At 37.2% G+C, this 17,851-nt stretch overlaps 1 protein-coding gene across 1 annotated transcript in view; it reads left to right on the plus strand.

Moving 5' to 3' along the window:
* The window catches only part of LOC117410628 (potassium/sodium hyperpolarization-activated cyclic nucleotide-gated channel 1-like), a 34,222-nt gene that overhangs the window by 8,991 nt on the left and 7,380 nt on the right, over positions 1-17,851 (plus strand). The window contains exons 5-8 of the mRNA XM_034017310.2: positions 4,195-4,288; positions 4,817-4,944; positions 5,409-5,555; positions 6,586-6,823. Of these exons, the coding sequence (XP_033873201.2) occupies positions 4,195-4,288; positions 4,817-4,944; positions 5,409-5,555; positions 6,586-6,823 (607 nt within the window). The remainder of the gene's footprint in view (positions 1-4,194; positions 4,289-4,816; positions 4,945-5,408; positions 5,556-6,585; positions 6,824-17,851) is intronic.

A 17,851-nucleotide genomic window follows, 5' to 3' on the forward strand; every position in this document is an offset into this window, starting at 1 on the left:
GGGTGTCTATTCAGGGCTTGAATTTCAGCGCAGGATTGCGGGAATCGTGCATTTTGCAAGTTGCTCCCGCATATCTGCAACTTTCAATACAGGAAAATCCTGCAGAGATATTTTAAGACACCAAGCTACTGTATTTTTCACCCAATTTAGAATGCCTGAAACGCTACAACAATCTATAAGGAAGTGTAAAAAAATAAAATAAAAGTAGTGCTGGATATTTTAAGTGCTGCAAGACTTTATTCTCTCGTACGTGATTACGGGCCGCTATCTTTAAGGAGTATAGAAACTCAGTACACTGCAGGAAGTAAACAGTTTAAAAAAAAAAAAAAAAAAGACAATATTAAGTCTATCTAGGTGTTTTGCAAGCGGTGACTTTCGCATTAACTCTTAAAACTCAGCCCCATTCATTTTGGGGCGCCAGGGCACCGAAGGTTACGCACATATTACTCCGGCACTGTAAAAGCCACCTACCTGGCTTGTTTAAAAGTACAGACTTGGGGCTTTCCAAAGACGTATTCACTGTGTGTATGCGGTATTCCTAGTCATAGCCGGAACTACGATTGCCTGAAGTTAAGCCTCTCATCACGTGACAGAGTTTACAGCTTAGGTTTCGTTTTGAGTCTATTGCTCTGTGATTATAGCGGCTAGACTGAAAGGGGCGGTATTGTTGGAAGCTCAGCTTCTCCACCCCCCTTGTTAATTTCATATTGAGGTTCAATGGTGAAGTGTTTTTTTTTTTTTTTAGCCATCTATGTTTACAATATATATAGCAGTGACCAAACATGGTTATTTTGGAAATTTTACATATATTCTCATCTCTACTACATATAGTATGCCTGTTGCAACTTACATAATATGAAAGGACATTTTGTGGCCTTTCATTTGATATGTTACATGCATGCCGTATAAACTATCCAGTAGTTAAACATACATGAATGAAAACTGTGAAAAACAGGCGGAAATAGGGCTGGTGTAAAGAGTTAAAAAAAAAAATGGAGCGTTGGTTAAAAAGAAAAGCACTTTTTCTTCTGCTGCTGCAAAAACTTCATGACAGACAATGGCAAAAGCAATGGAGAGTGCTCTATCTCAGTAATGAACAACTGTAGGTCTCCTGAAAGCAGCTTATTTTAAAGCAACACCAACATGAATGATGATGCAGTTTATATATATATATATATATATATATATATATATATATATATATATATATATATATATATATATATATATATATATATATATATATATATATATATATATATGGAGGCTGTGTGGTCCAGTGGTTAAAGAAAAGGGCTTGTAACCAGGAGGTCCCCGGTTCAAATCCCACCTGAGCCACTGACTCATTGTGCGACCCTGAGCAAGTCACTTCAACTCCTTGTGCTCCGTCTTTCGGGTGAGATGTAATTGTAAGGGACTCTGCAGCTGATGCATAGCTCACGCACCCTAGTCTCTGTAAGTCGCCTTGGGTAAAGGCGTCTGCTAAATAAACAAATAATAAAAAAATATATATATATATAATATATATATATACAGTGCCTTGCAAAAGTATTCAGACCCCTGACCAATTCTCTCATATTACTGAATTACAAATGGTATATTGAAATTTCGTTCTGTTTGATATTTTATTTTAAAACACTGAAACTCAAAATCAGTTATTGTAAGGTGACATTGGTTTTATGTTGGGAAATGTTTTTTAGAAAAATAAAAAACTGAAATATCTTGCTTGCATAAGTATTCAACCCCTGTGCTGTGGAAGCTCCCAGTTTACACCGATGAAAGAAATTGCCCTAACGAGGACACAATTACCTTGTCATTGGCCTCCACCTGTGAACCATTAAAGTTGCTGTCATTTTCTGGATAAAAACCCCACTGTTGAAGGATCATTGGTCAGGCTGTGTATCTGAAGGAAAATGAAGACCAAAGAGCATTCTACAGAAGTTAGAGATAAAGTAATACAAATGCATAGATTAGGGAAAGGGTACAAAATAATATCCAAGTGTTTGGATATCCCAGTGAGCACAGTTGGATCAATAATCAGGAAGTGGAAGCTGCATCACACCACCCAGGCACTGCCAAGAAAAGGCCGTCCCTCAAAACTCAGTGCTCAAACAAAAAGGAGACTTGTGAGAGAAGCCACAGAGAGGCCAACAATCACTTTGAAGGAGCTACAGAGTTCAGTGGCTGGGAGTGGAGTAATGGTGCACCAGTCAACCATATCAAGAGCTCTGCATAACACTGGCCTGTATCGGAGGGTGGCAAGAAATAAGCCGTTACTCAAAAATTACCATCTGAAAGCACGTCTGGAGTTTGCCAGAAAGCGTGAGAGTGACTGTCACAAAGACGGCCGGAGTGGGTGGCGTCAGACCAGAAGCAGGAAATAAACAGACAGAGAGGTGTGGTTTGGTGAAGCTGAGCGAATGCTTTCGCTCAGCATTTAATAAACAGAACAGAAAATAAAAGGTTTTAAACACAAAACAGGACACGGCACTTGCGCCAAAATAAATAGACAAACAAAACGTACTAAACACTTAACAAACGGTGCACGGAGAGACAAACAAACACGGTGAGTACAAACACTTACAGATTATTTCACTTTAACGTTTCTCCTTCTCTTTCTCACCCGTTCTCCACTCTCGAACACCCAACCCCGACTGAATGCTACGTGTTTCTATATATACTGTTGTGCTGGGATTCAATTACTAATTAATTATTCACTTGAATCCCAGCACGTGAATTAATTCTGTGCAATCCTGTGCTTACATATTACATTTAACCAGCACGTGAAGTGATTTGTGCCCTCCTCGTGCCTAAATACAAATCTACACTTTTTAAATACACGTGAAACACAGACCCGTTTATATCCCGTGTACCAATGACTATACACCAACATTAACACACGCACGCAACATACAACACATAATATGCACACAGGGGCGGGGCACATTGCCACAGTGACCCAGCTGCGATGTGGGAAAAGGTTTTGTGGTCAGATGAGACCAAGATAGAGCTTTTTGGCCAATACTCAAAGCGCTATGTGTGGCGCAAACCTAACACTGCCCATGCCTCAAGACACACCATCCCTACAGTGAAGTATGGTGGTGGCTGCATCATGCTGTGGGGATGCTTCTCATCAGCAGGGACTGGGCATCTTGTTAAAATTGAAGGAAGAATGGATGGAGCAAAATACAGGGAAATACTGCAAGAGAACCTGCTTCAGTCCGCTAAATGGAATAAAGTTGTACAAGTCATTTCAGGGGAAAAACACAGCTGTCTCTACAAAACATTGTAAGCAGTAAATGCTTTGGTTGAGCATGCATATTAAGTTAGTCTTATCCTTCATGGTACTAAATTAATCAATTTGGTACATGGCAGTCAGGATCTTGTTTAGCCTGATTTTAACAGATGATCCACCTGTGATGACTAACTTCTGGTATGCTATAACCAGGATTAGCAGGTGTACTTTAGTCCAGTCAAGGTGACTAAACCTGCTTAATCCACTAGTTAGAAACATCAAGTGGACTACATGTGGTATGCTGCAATTGAACCCATTATGTTCAGTTTGAAATTAATAAATATCAAATATGATTCTGTTTTTTTTTTTTTTTTTCTAAATGGTATATGGGTTCAGTTCTTTGGTGCACATTCTGTTAAGTTCTTGGACGTTTCACAACTCGTCCTAGTGAACCAAACCACACTTCAATTAGCAACAAACTGCCTAAACGAACCAAGTGTATAATGAAAGCAAGATGTATTGGTTATTGCTGTACTCTGGGTACTATTGGTTGTATTGTCTTGAAACTTGGACTGTGTAACAATCACCATATTTTTAGTTTTTACCACCTAACCAATATGGCCTTCTGGTGCCATCTTGGAATTATTATTATTATTATTATTATTATTATTATTATTATTATTATTATTATTATGTGCTGTCTTCAGTCTGCTTTGAAGCCTGGGATGTGTCATGTAGGTGAACCCACTTGCTCTGTGACATAGAAGCAGATGGGTTAAATGTTTTCTATAAGTATTATAAACTTAACTTTTTGCCTTGTTTTGGGGACAGTTCGTACTGTTACATAACTGTTTTTGTTGTCCTCTTTTATATAAAAAACTAAGAAGATAACCCATTAAGTGCTTATTTTGTCTGATTGTATAGATAGATGAAACTATGTTTATTTAATTTTTTAACAGGATAAGTCTATTGGCCAACAATATTCAAAAGCCATGTTTCGTGCATTATGCCACATGATGACACTTAGTTATGGAACTACTGGAATTCCAAGAGGTAATGACAACTGATTATATTGATAATGGTTTTAAATCTAAAAGTAGTTCAAGGAGAACTTGTTGTGAATTTCTACCAGGAACCAAACAGACCTATCCCCTCCAACCATTCCAGGCTTGGAATGCGCATTTCCAAAATGTAGAAAAGTATAGTACAATGATAACTTCCAACATTCTAGAAAACAGCGTTCCATTTGGGTGCCAAAAGTTAAGATTATGCATTCCTTTTAACAAGCAATCTGGCTACCAGATAAGTTTGATGTCCTGACTCACTATAGGCAATTTGACTTGTTCATTCTCTACTTAAGATTTAAACAGTTGAAGGTGAAAAGCATTCACTTTATGTAAGAGTATTCTTTATCTGTTTACGCTATTGAGCACAAGTCCCACTTCTTAGCTTCTTAGTGGGCTTGTTGCCATTTTATTTGAGGAACTGATCTTAGTATTGTAAAGTATTATGAAGTGAGAAATCAGGTAACCTACTGTTTTTGAAACAGGTCCTCATTGTCCTCCTTTTTCCTACTTTTAGGGTTGTGTGACATCTGGGTTGTGATTATCAGCATGCTGATTGGAGCAGTTATGTATGCACTGCTTCTTGCCAGTCTTACCTCAGTGCTCACAAATTCTGAGGCAAGCAGACAAGTTTATGACATCAAGGTAATTTACATGTTTGTATTGTAATCCTACAGTAATAATGCTTGTATCTTTTTTGTTTGGCCTCTGTCACGCATGTCGAGGCCAAACGGAGACGGTCGTCTTTAGAGCCTGGAGTAAGGGCTCGGCCAGCATTGACAGCTGTCAGCACCTACGGACTCCAGCCAAATTCATTACAATCATTAATTTGTCTATTCAATTGCAATTTAAGTCATCCACATTGGGGATTCTCCGTACAGAATAGGAAAATTATACACTTATCCTAAATAGCAGTTACTTGATTGTATACATAATTGTAGATCAGAACTGTTCTTAACAGAAATGTCAGGATCATCTTATATGTAAATTTATTGTCACAGGATAGGCTTTAAAAGTGGGTAATTTTTTACGTGCTTAACTTTCACCACAGAGTAGAAATGTATTGCAAATGAACCTTTATCTACTGTAATGCTTTTTGCTGTGTACAGTGTAACTTGTGTAAGGAGTACATGCGCTGCCATCGTCTACCATCTGATATTAGGCATCGGGTTATGGATTATTTAGAAAGCAGTTACCAAGGGAAGTGGTTTGAGGAAGATGCTATCCTCATGGAGCTATCAGAATCACTGAGACAGGTATGGTGAAAGATACTAGCTTTAATATTAAACAGGGCTTTATTCGGGGGGTTAGGAAACAGGAGGGTAAACATTAAAAATGAACAATGCCTTTCTCTTGAGACTAGGCTGGCAGTGTTATTATGCAATCTTTTTAATCACCTGAGTCTGTACCCCAAAAAGTTTCCAGCAGTGGCTAGCTCCACAGTTTTTAATTCTCGGGTTAAAATCCCCCCAAAAAATTAAGAAATGTCTGATAGCTAATTTTTAATTGTTGTTCTAATTGTTTTAATCTTAACAATAGAACAATGTTTGCTAGCTACAGTATTCTTGCTTTCAGCCAGTGTATTATCAGTACTGTCCTAGCTGTCAATGATGGTCATACCCCCAATTTACACTATTTCTAGTATTTCATTTTTTTTTAACCACTTTATTTCCCATAAATTATTCACAGTTACAAGCTACTGTATTTCAAAATGCGAAAGCTGTCGGATACACAGGTGAAATTCATAAACTGGAAATCTAACTGAAAACTGGCAACCTAACGGCCCCACTGAGTCAGTTTTTCAGTAACTTACTAATTTTTGTTTTAATGCGCCCTAATCCTTGCACCTCAGTAAGTATCTCAGTTATACTGTCTCTCTCAGAGCGTCAATGTTGAAAGGTTTGCCGCAGTGTCTGTAGAACACTTGTGATCTTGTTGCCACTGAAGAAAGATACAGATCACTTCCAGAATATAACGGCCAATAAAAAATGGAGGTGGCCAAAAAAGTAGATACAGTATGCAAAACTGTAGTGTGTGCATACGCCTGCCACCGCTTTATCTCACTATAGTCCTGTCGACAGGGATATAATCCCCAGCGATGGATAATCAAGGTACTTATTAAAGTGCAAGGACTGAAATCGTGTGAAAAAAATGGAAGTGATTAGTGGAAAAATGTGGACTAGAATAATAACACATTGCAGTCCTGAAGTCCCGCATGAAGGTTTTTCATATGACTTCATGGCTGGAGTTCTTGATTGTAAAACCTTTCAACTTTTTTTCCAACAGGATGTAATCATTTACAACTGCCAACGTCTTGTGTCTAACATGCCACTTTTTAAAGACACGGACCCAAACTTTATCACAGCGATGCTCGACAAGCTGCAGTTTGAAATGTACCAAACAAATGATGTTATAATAAGGAACGGTGCACTTGGCAATCGCATGTTTTTCATTGACAGAGGTACAGTGCTGGTGGAGTCGGCAAACTTAATGTGCCAACTCAGAGATGGAGATTTTTTTGGTGGTAAGCAATTTATATTTGTATTTAAGCTTTTCAATTAAGCTTTTCTGAAATGTTTTAAAGTGTTTTTTTTTCTTCATTGTTTTCATTGTAGAAAGAGAGAATGGAATTCTGTTAAAATGTTAGATAAAATAATAACAAACTAGTATACATAAAATCTTAATATTCAGTGCAATTACATATACACCATATTGCTGAATGTGAATTACCGTAGGTGAAGTACAAAATGTTAACTGGTTATGGTGCTGGGGTGGGCATTCTGTTGCCCGTGTTACCCCACTAAGACTGCTTGCTGACAAGTACCTTGTTATATACGTTGTATTGTGGACCAACTAACACAGAGGTCTAAATTCAGTAGTCCTGCTATAGTTGCTACTACAGTAGTGTGACTGGAGTCCTCTTAACAATAAATAATCTTAACAATAGTATTTTTCATATTCATTTTAAGTTATTTTTCATTTTTATATCAGTATTCTTACCCTAGAATATTTTAACTTACATTCTTTCTCTACAGAATTATACTTGCATACTCTTTCTAGTAACTAATCTTACTGTACTGTTTGTACCCCATAACATCATGGAAACATTTAAAACATTTTTGATATTATAACACAGTTTCTGTATTGGCATTTTAATCTTTTGCTACCAATGTTATGCCAGCAGATGTCAGCCTGAGAGAGGGAAAAACCTTAGTATATAGTTGACTAGTACAGTCAAATCGCCTCCAAAAAACACAACAGATTATTGTGACAGATCTTTACAATGCAGAATGAAATTGTGGTTTATAGAGTAGCTGTAATCATTGTCACCTGTCAGTGTTTGTATTTATGCTGTGTTGTTAGCAAGAATAACTGTTACAGTAGATAGTGGTTCCAGTTTATTTTTACAGATTTGCATGATGTCTAAGGCTGGGGTGATGCCTAATTTTTCACTATCGATATATCGTTCTCCAAAAAAGCAGATGCATCGATTTGACGTTTATGAAAGGGTTAAAAAAAAAAAAAAAAAAAATGCAGTAATACATGTGGAGCTGTGGATTACTGTGTAACATTGCTAGTAACACTTTAAAAACTAGTATACATATTAAATAGATCTGTTTATGCATATAGTAATCAAATATATATTTCATTTTTACTTTTTTTACCTTATTCGTTTGTACCAGTTGGTGGTCAAACAAAATACACCCCCCCCCCCCCCCCCCCAAAAAAAAAACAAAAAACAAAACACTTGTTTAAATCCATAACAAGTCAGAGTAACAATCAATCAAGAGGAAAAAAAAACTCACAGGGGGCAGGGCAGGGGTGAGAAGATGAGCTCAATTGCAAAAAATACAGCACAGCATTTCAGTATTGGGAATCATACACAGTATGACAATAAACCTGAATTAGTTGTTCAGTCTCTTTCTATCACAAATACTATACCACTATTTTGTAAATGTGAGTAATGCTGTAGTTGACTACAAAACCTGGATTTTTTTTTTTCTCATTTTATTCTCATTTCATATAATTGTCATCTTGGAAGAAAAGCATTTGCTCTGTATTTGACCATAATACTCTACAGTCCTGTTATATCCAGCATTGAGATGGAAATTATGTGCTTTGTATCCCAACTTTTTTTACCAAAATGCAATTGTATGGTACTTCCAATACTGCAGTTTAAATTTTTGTTTGTGAGGCACTGGAAACTACTACAAAAATAAAAAAAATAATCTTGGTAGATCCTGCAAAAATGTCAGAATTCCACTGAAGTGTTATTGAACAAAAAAAGAAAAAATAATTGTCATTATAGGCAGACTATTAATAGGCACATTTATAAACATTGACTGGAGGCTACTAATTACAGTTTATCATAATTGTTCATTTATAATGCATTAGATTCTGAAAGTAGTCCTGAATAGATAACCACTTGCACTATGCTTATAGATCCTTTATTGGGTGCAACACCAGAATGTATGTGGAATTTTGGAAGGAGTATCCCAGTTTTACAACTAGTAAATTAAACTGCTAAACTGGCAATAGTGTGAATAATCTGGAGCATATTTATTGCTCCTGGCAATAATTAGAACCGCATGATGTGTTACCTCTGAGCCCATCGTTCACCAAAATGTAATCTACATTTCTTTAGCTCAGAGCTGTGAATTTTGTTGGAATAAAATAAGCAGTTATACTTACTCTTTTTTTTTTCCCCAAATAAATTGCTGATCAAATATGGTCATAAAAAATTGAATCTTTAGAACCAAACATTGTTCCAAACTTTTAAACTGCATGGCCCAGATATTTGAAAGGTTTGCGCACCGCACAGAGGGTTATGCGTGTTGCAAATGGCCGTTATGCGCGAACGTGCAAAATGTGCCATATTCAAAACTTCTTTTTGCGTGCCACAATCTGTTTTGCGCTGTGCATGCATAGTGCAATTTGGCAGGAGTGGCCGACAATTTCCTGAGATCATGCAATGTTTGAAACTATGTGCCAAGCACAAAACCAGTTTTGCGAGGCGCAAAATAACACTTTTAAAAAGCAAGCCTTAACTCCGCGCACATCACTCCAGCACTCATTCAATCACTGAAGTGAAATGCAGGCGTTTTCCGAGGTACTACAACAATGGAAAACACCAAGCAATCATACAAGGTTCCGTCCACATCTATATAATGATTATATTCAAAAGAACGATTGTGATAGCAGCATCACTAGGTTTAATACATGTTTAAAAAATAAACAGGGAAGCTGCAGTCATGATCGTTCTTTCGGACTGAAAGAAAACTAATCCCTTTCCCAAGCACGCTTTCTTGGTGCTGAAAGAATAACTCCCAAAACAGAATCAAGAGTACAGCACGGTATCATAGTACATACCATTGGTATGTAACATAGACCGAGCCAGCAGATACTAAACAACTACCTGTGTAATGCAGGAAAGCTTTACTTTAATAGACACATACAGAAGTATATCAACCCTAGATCACACAGATCTTGCATTCACATAGATTTCAATATCAAAGACACTGCTTATACAGTAGTAGGCTAGGCTACAGATTACTGTATTGGTAAATTTTGTTGGCTTTTTTAATGTAAAGTTAATGTACGAAAGGTGCTTTCTTATTCCACTGCCTGTTCAGCCTGTTTTATTTAAGTTAATGGATGGTACTGTGACAGAAAACAAGAAAGTCAAAAAATGTAAATGTGTGACACCTGTCAAAATTATGGTGACAGAAGTAGAGAAATCATAAACTCACTTCCCAGCAAACAGAACAGCATAGATACATCTGTTTGAATTCCGTAGAATCTGTGATGGCCCTTTAAATATTTAGCTTATTAGCCATGCTAATGCCTGTGATAATGATAAACATTAGATACAAATGTATGCATGTGCGCAAATTTCATATGCTTAAGCACAAAATTATTTGAATTGAAATGGCTAAAGTTTTGCGATAAGCGTGACAGGCTTGCTATGTGCATAATGTTTCCAATTCATAGGTTTAGCTAAGTGCCCTATCCACTGGCAAAAGGCTGCAGTGCCCAAGGGCTCAATCTGTAAAATATCCCTGTAGTTGCATTTTCCTAAGGCTCCCTTTCCTTATCATCCCCCTTACCTGGTAATTCCACACTCGGGTATAAGGACACATCTGACTTTAAGTATTGTTATTTATTTCTCATTGATATCATAAGCATACTTTGACACCAACGATCTGCATTACATGCTATTGACTATGCCATACAGGTGTGGTGGGAGCAAGGGACATGGTGAGTGGGGGGTAGTTTCAGCAGGAGTATGAGTAAGGGATACACATAAGAACATAAGTAGGTTTACAAGCGAGAGGCCATTTGGCCCGTCTTGCTTGTTTGGTTGTTAGTAGCTTATTGATCCCAGAATCTCATCAAGCAGCTTCTTGAAGGATCCCGGGTGTCAGACCCTCACAATTCTCTGTGTAAAAAAGTGCCTCCTATTTTCTGTTCTGAATGCCCCTTTATCTAATCTCCATTTGTGACCCCTGGTCCTTGTTTCTTTTTTCAGGTTGAAAAAGTCCCTTGGTTCGACATTGTCAATACCTTTTAGAATTTTGAATGCTTGAATAAGATAGCCGTGTAGTCTTCTTTGTTCAAGACTGAATATGACATGCCTTTTAAACCTGGGATAATTCTGTTCGCTCTTCTTTGCACTCTTTCCAGAGCAGCAATATCCTTTTTGTAACGAGGTGACCAGAACTGAATACAATATTCTAGATGCGGTCTTACTAATGCATTGTAAAGTTTCAACATTACTTCCCTTGATTTAAATTCAACACTTTTCACAATATATCCTAGCATCTTGTTGGCCTTTTTTATAGCTTCCCCACATTGTCTAGATGAAGACATTTCTGAGTCAACATAAACTCTGAGGCCTTTTTCATAGATTCCTTCTTCAATTTCAGTATCTCCCATATTATATTTATAATGTACATTTTTATTGCCTGCGTGCAGTGCCTTACACTTTTCTCTATTAAATATCATTTGCCGTGTGTCTGCTCAGTTCACATGTGCAGACTGCATCCACAGGCAACATGGATCAATGCTGAGATTCCAGTCTTCGGGGCTTCAGAATAGAGTAGTGTTTTCAGCATTGTGGGTTTGTTTTACAATCCACACTTCTGTAAATATGTTATGTATAGTGTAAGGAGCACGGGTCGGAGCTACTCAGAACACCGGCTGACAGGTGCGTTTCTGTAAAATAAAGAGTGGAGTTTGATGCTACACAGATATTTTGCCCACCTCCTTCTTGTTGACACTTAACCAGTTAGCAAGTCGCTACAATATATTTTTATTTAAGTTATATGTTGAATAGCCTACACTATACTGTGGTCTATTGTTTGATTTCTCCATTTAGTAGCTTATTTATATATTTGTGGGGGTGGGCAAACAACTGGGGTGCCAATGCTACCGATGTGTGTTGAGCTTTGATTCTGTATTCCATGTGCAGGTTACATTTGAGTGTAGACTCATTTGAGGAATATTGGTATGTACTGTACACCTATGATAGCTGCTTGGCAGGGTATTCTTAACAGTCCATTGTCGTGTAGTATTCCAGTTCTGCGCATTCTCGTGTGCATTTGCGCTATATTGGTATTGAATGCGCAGGTGGTTTTACGAGGCACAAACACATTTGCGAATTGAGCAAAAAACTGCTATTTTACAACTTCGCGCAACTGTTTTGGAAAATATCTTATATATATATTTTTTTTTTGTGCAAAAGCACTACTTTTTGCGAGGGGATTGCGCATCGCTTCAAATATCTAGACCTTTGTGTTTATTATTTTGATGTGACAGGTATGATTTTCAAAAGCTTCCAAAGAAATTAATCTTACTTTAAGCAAGATTTTAAAAGTCAAATGAAAAATATCAACAAAACACCCCTATAAAAACAAATAATTGACCAAAAAGTAAGATGTAAAACAAAATACTCAAATGTTGGTGGCAATTTACCAATTCACCAGGTGAACAAGTGCGATGCCACAATGCCCTCTGGATTCTGATCTGATGAGATCTCAGAAGCTCAGCCGGGTAGAGCTTGCTCATAGAAAAGGGGGCTATAAGAAGTGGTGTCAGTGGCCAGCAGAGTGCTGCCGCCCCTCCGGAGGCATTGCGCTGTTGATAGTTTCATGGCACTTGTTTCATTCGGTGACCTCATTAAATCCAAATATACATGCAGGTGAAAACAAGGGATTGGCTGAGTGGTTGTTGATTCCATAATTATTACCTGTCTCATACTCTTTAGTTCACAGTTCTGAAATGTGCAATTTTGAAAGAAACACATGTTATAGCAATCATGCATTTTCATTTTATAAACGTATAACTGATACAGTAATGCCGGTATATTAAAGTCTCTGCTTGCAAACCTGACTTTCATGAAGTCTGGCTCATCCTTGGTCATTTCACCTGGAGAGTGAAATAGTCTCCACGTGTTCAACGCCTTCTTGCCTCTCATTAACGAACCAGCTGCTTCCCTCACTGACTGACACTTTGCAGACAGAATCATGCTTTGACACTAGAGACACAGGTGACTTAGGAAATAAAGTAGGAACAGACAACCTCAAGTAAGGCAATCTCATTGAGAATCAGATATCATGCTTTAAATGAAGACACATGCACAGGCGAGACCATTAAAGCAACAGGTAAGAATCAAGGAATTATTTATTTTTTCAAAAACCACTTTAATTCCCCCCCCCCCCCCCCCCCCATCTTTTTACACTTAGATTTAAACTTTTATATACAGAATTTTTTTTTTTTTTTTCGATGACAGGTACTTTTAGAGCATTTTATGAGACATGTTTTTGTAAAACCTAATAAAAAAAAGACCATCATCAGGTATTGTACAGTATGCCCTGCAAATGTGCAGTTGCAAATACACATTACACTTTTATTTCTGACCATACGTTGAATTATTTACACCTTTAAGGCTGCTGATTGAATTGCGCATCAGTCAATTAGCAAATCAAAAATGTGTATCATTCCAATTTAGCTTGGAGTTCTTCGCTCCTTTTTTTTTCCTTTTAGATTTTCACGATGACAGTGACAAATGACTCCTCCGCTGGCTGAGATTGGAAATTAAAAGCATTTAGAGTTGCTCATGCATTTATGCTAATGAGAATTCTGATATGATTTGCATGCAAAAGAGGCCAATCTGAAAGCTCATCAGTTTTTTTTTTTCCAGCTTCTGCATTTTGATGTACCAGAATTTCTTTTAGTAAAGCCAGTAAAAAATGACATTGCACATAACAAGATTTTCGACTGGAAACCCATTGTTAGTTGAGAAGCTTTCATTTTTTTAAGATTATAGTTAAATCAGTTGCTTTTGATTTTGAGACTGCAAACTATTCATTTTTATCTTCTATGTTTATCAAAGACACGTTCCAGCATTACAGTTCAGCTTCATTTCAAATGCAGCTAAAAAAGGACCCGAGTTGAGTTCAGGGACGTGCAGTCTGACAGCCTACGTTACAGATAGACGCCAAATTAATTCCACCCATACAGAAGAAAATGAATCATCAGGGATGGCTGCAGACATCCTGCCTTTTACTTTTTCTCTGTAGTCAGTCATAATTAAGCAATGCCGTCTCCCCCTTTTGAAGGTCATGAACACGGCACTTTTAGTTTTGAAACATACCAGTTTGTATTTTTTTATGTGGTTGTGTATATAGTAGAAAATGTAATTTTAGTGTTGCACCCTTCTAACAAGTTTTTCAGACAGGAGATTCTAAAATTGTTTGATTATATTCCTGTAAAGTTATATGGTTAAATATCACTATGACCATTCTTAGATTTTTTTGATAATTTTTTAGTCAAGACTTAATGTTTCAGACATGATTGAAATTAATTTAAAATTGTATAGTTGATTAAACTGCACAACTGCATTGAATTGTATAGGGTGAGATTTGACATCAGTTTTGAGACATGTGGTCTATTTTAACGAAGGTGAAAAATAGACAAATGCTGCTACCATTTAACTTGTTGGACAATGGGAACATGACCACGTTGGAGCAGACTGGTATTTAGATTGTCTGCTTTTTAGATCTTAAGATTAGATGGCATGCTTTTTTAAATATCCATAAACCATTCAGCAATCAAGTTCTTACGCCATATTGTAATGAATCCCAAGTTTGTTCTGAAATTATGCTTGATGTTACTGTAATTAACTTTATAACAACAAATTAAGCATCATGCAGTTTCACCACAGGGAATGAAAAAGCAATAAGGTTTTCTAGGGACAAACTGCATACATCTTTTATGTATTCAAGAAGTACTACAAGATTCCAAATAAGCATCATTACAGAGATGCATTTCAGGTCCATTTGCAATTCATACATAAAGCTCTAACATTTCTCGGTGTGTTAGATTAAAACTTAAATTAAGTACAAACACATTTGAAAAATGTAAATTGTAAAATGGATAATAACTCAATTGGTGTTAATACATATCTCACTCCAGGGTTCTTACGCTAGTCTGGAAATCTGGAAAAAGTATGGAAAAATGCCAAACTGATTTCCAGGGCTTGAGAATACTTGAAAAAACATGTCTCCGTTATGAACGTCTTGAAAAAGTCTGGAATTTTACTAGTATCACGGGAGAATGAAAATAATTATTATTATTTTATTAAATTAATTTAAAATATTAAATAATTTAAATTAAATAATTTAAATTAAAATATTAAATTATTATTATTATTATTATTATTATTATTATTATTATTATTATTATTTATTTCTTAGCAGACACCCTTATCCAGGGCGACTTACAATCGTAAGCAAATACATTTCAAGTGTTACAGTACAAGTAATACAATAAGAGCAAGATAAATACAATGACTATAGTTCACGCAAGTACAAGTGTGACAAAATACAATTCAATAATATAGCAGATAACAGTGACAGTGATAGTTACATCAAGATATGATTAAATACCAAAATAAACACTTGGCAGATTACAGTACTCTGAAGTACAGGATTAAATGCAGTAAAATAGGGGGCAGATAAGAGCAAATAAAGCGCATTTAAGGAAGGGTGATAGTGTCCCAGGGGAAAAACAGAGGTGCTGTCTGAAGAGGTGAGTCTTAAGGAGGCGCCGGAATGTGGTCAGGGACTGGGCGGTCCTGACATCTGTAGTTGAAGACTCTTGTACTAGCCTACAGATGCCTTGACCAGACTGCACCCAGCTACCTCCAGACCCTCATCTCTCCCTACACCCCCACTCGACCTCTCCGCTTCTCCTGCATTAGAAGACTGGCTCTACCTCCTTTACGCTCCCCTGCCTCCAGAGCCCGCTCCTTCTCCACCCTCGCCCCGCAGTGGTGGAATGACCTTCCTACAGATGTCAGGACTGCCCAGTCCCTGACCACCTTCCGGCACCTCCTCAAGACTCACCTCTTCAGACAGCACCTGTAGAACTCCTCTTTTTTTTCCCCCTGGACACTTATCACTCTTCCTTAAATGCGCTTTACTTGCTCTTATCTGCCCCCTATTTTACTGCATTAAATCCTGTACTTTAGAGTACTGTAATCTGCCAAGTGTTATTTAATCTGTAGTATTTTGTATTTAATTATATCCTGATCTAACTATCACTGACACTTTTGTCTGCTCCGTTATTGAACTGTATTTTGTCATATTCGTACTTGCTAGAACCAAAGTCATTGTGTGCTGTGTGGTCCAGTGGTTAAAGAAAATGGCTTGTAACCAGAAGGTCCCTGGTTCAAATCCTGGTAAGTCGCCCTGGAAAAGGGCGTCTGTTAAGAAATAAATAATAATAATATATAATGCGTGCACATTTGTTATTTCATTTTTGTTATTTTTCTCCTCCAACATTTAACAGAGGGTATAAAGAAGTTTGGATCAGAATCCAATGTCATGCCTTACAAAAAAGTAGTATACTGCAAGTATACTTGTGCCAAAATTGTCTGGTTTTAATATACTATTGGTACCATTATACTATCCAATTTTGGCACAAGTATACTTGCAGTATACAACTGTTTATATTCTCTTTGTAAATAATGCAACATAGTTCTCAAATGGGCGTTTCTTAGATTATATCTTACTTCTCTTTTGCATACCTGCATTGTCTCTTCCTAGATATGCACCTCCAGATTCTGACAAATACTTTTAGAAAACCACGTGCAACTTCTGCTCTGGATCAAAAAGATATAATGCTCTGCAGCTGCCCCCCTATGTGGATAACTATCAAAAACTAGTAGAAACTAATTAAAACACAAGTCTGGGAAACAAATGGAAGTCTGGAAAAAGAATGGAATTTTGATGTTGAAAAAGTGTATGAACCTGGTCACTCTTTCTATCTGTGTGTGTGTGTGTGTGTGTGCGCGCTCCAGTGTGTTTCCTAATTTCATCTTGCCATCTTCCTGGAGGTCTTCTTAGTCGCTTTACATCTCTTGGGATCCAGTCTAATATATCTCCTTGGTCAAACGATGGTCTGTTCTTGTTACATGTCTGGCCTACTGCCATTTAATTTTTATAGTAACATTGTATACTTTTGTTTGTGCTCTTATCCATTCTTTCCTTTTCCTGTCTCTTCTTGCCATTCCCAGCATGCATCTTTCCATATTCCGTTCAGTCGTTTGTAATGTTTGAGTCTTTTTTGTACTGAGGGTCCAGGTTTCGCATCCATAAGTTAGCACTGGCAGCACGCATTGGTCGAAGATATTCCTCTGTGGCATAAGGGTAGTTTCCCTTTCAGAACCATGCTTAATCTTCCAAAGGCACTCCAGCCCATTTTTGCTCTTCTGTTGATTTTGCACATTTGGTTTTCCGTTGCCGAAACTAACTCCTAAGTATATGTAGTTATTGACTTCTTCAAGCTTGATCTATTGACTTAAATTGAGTTGTAGTGGTATATTTATTGAACATTACTTCAGTCTTCAGGTTAATTTTCAAACCGCTTTGATGCTAGCCTCATGTAGTTCTTGTATTCTTGTTTGTAATTCTTCTGGGCATGTTGTAAATATGAGGATGTCGTCAGCAAATCGTAGGTGATTCAAGTAGGCTCCATTGATATTCAGCCCCTTATTTTCTCAATCCAGTGTTTTGAAAATGTCTTCTAGGGTGGCCGTGAAGAACTTTGGGGAAATTGTATCTCCTTTTTCAATCTTGATTTTGTCGCTGTTTCCATGGAGTCTTACTTTGGATGTTGCATTTGGAGTCTTACTGTGGATGTTGCATTCTTGTATATGGTGCTGATCAAGTCTCTGTATGTTTGCTCAATTCCTTGTTTTTTCAAAGAGCTTAATACAGATCTTGTGTAAATAGTCAAAGGCTTTTTCATAGTCGATGAATCCCAAGCAAAGTGGTAGTTCATACTCGTTGCTGGTTTGAATCAATTGCTGTACAACTTGAAGATGATCCATTGTGCTAAATCCATTCCTGAATCCTGCTTCCTCATTTGATTGTGCCGAGTCAAATTTAACTTCAAGTCTGTTGGTGAGTATCTTGGTATAAATTTTATAGATTATAGGAAGTAAGCTACTAGGTCTGTAGTTGTTTAGGTCTTTATCTCCTTTCTT

Source organism: Acipenser ruthenus, chromosome 6, assembly GCF_902713425.1.
Source record: "Acipenser ruthenus chromosome 6, fAciRut3.2 maternal haplotype, whole genome shotgun sequence".
Taxonomy (NCBI): Eukaryota; Metazoa; Chordata; class Actinopteri; order Acipenseriformes; family Acipenseridae; genus Acipenser; species Acipenser ruthenus.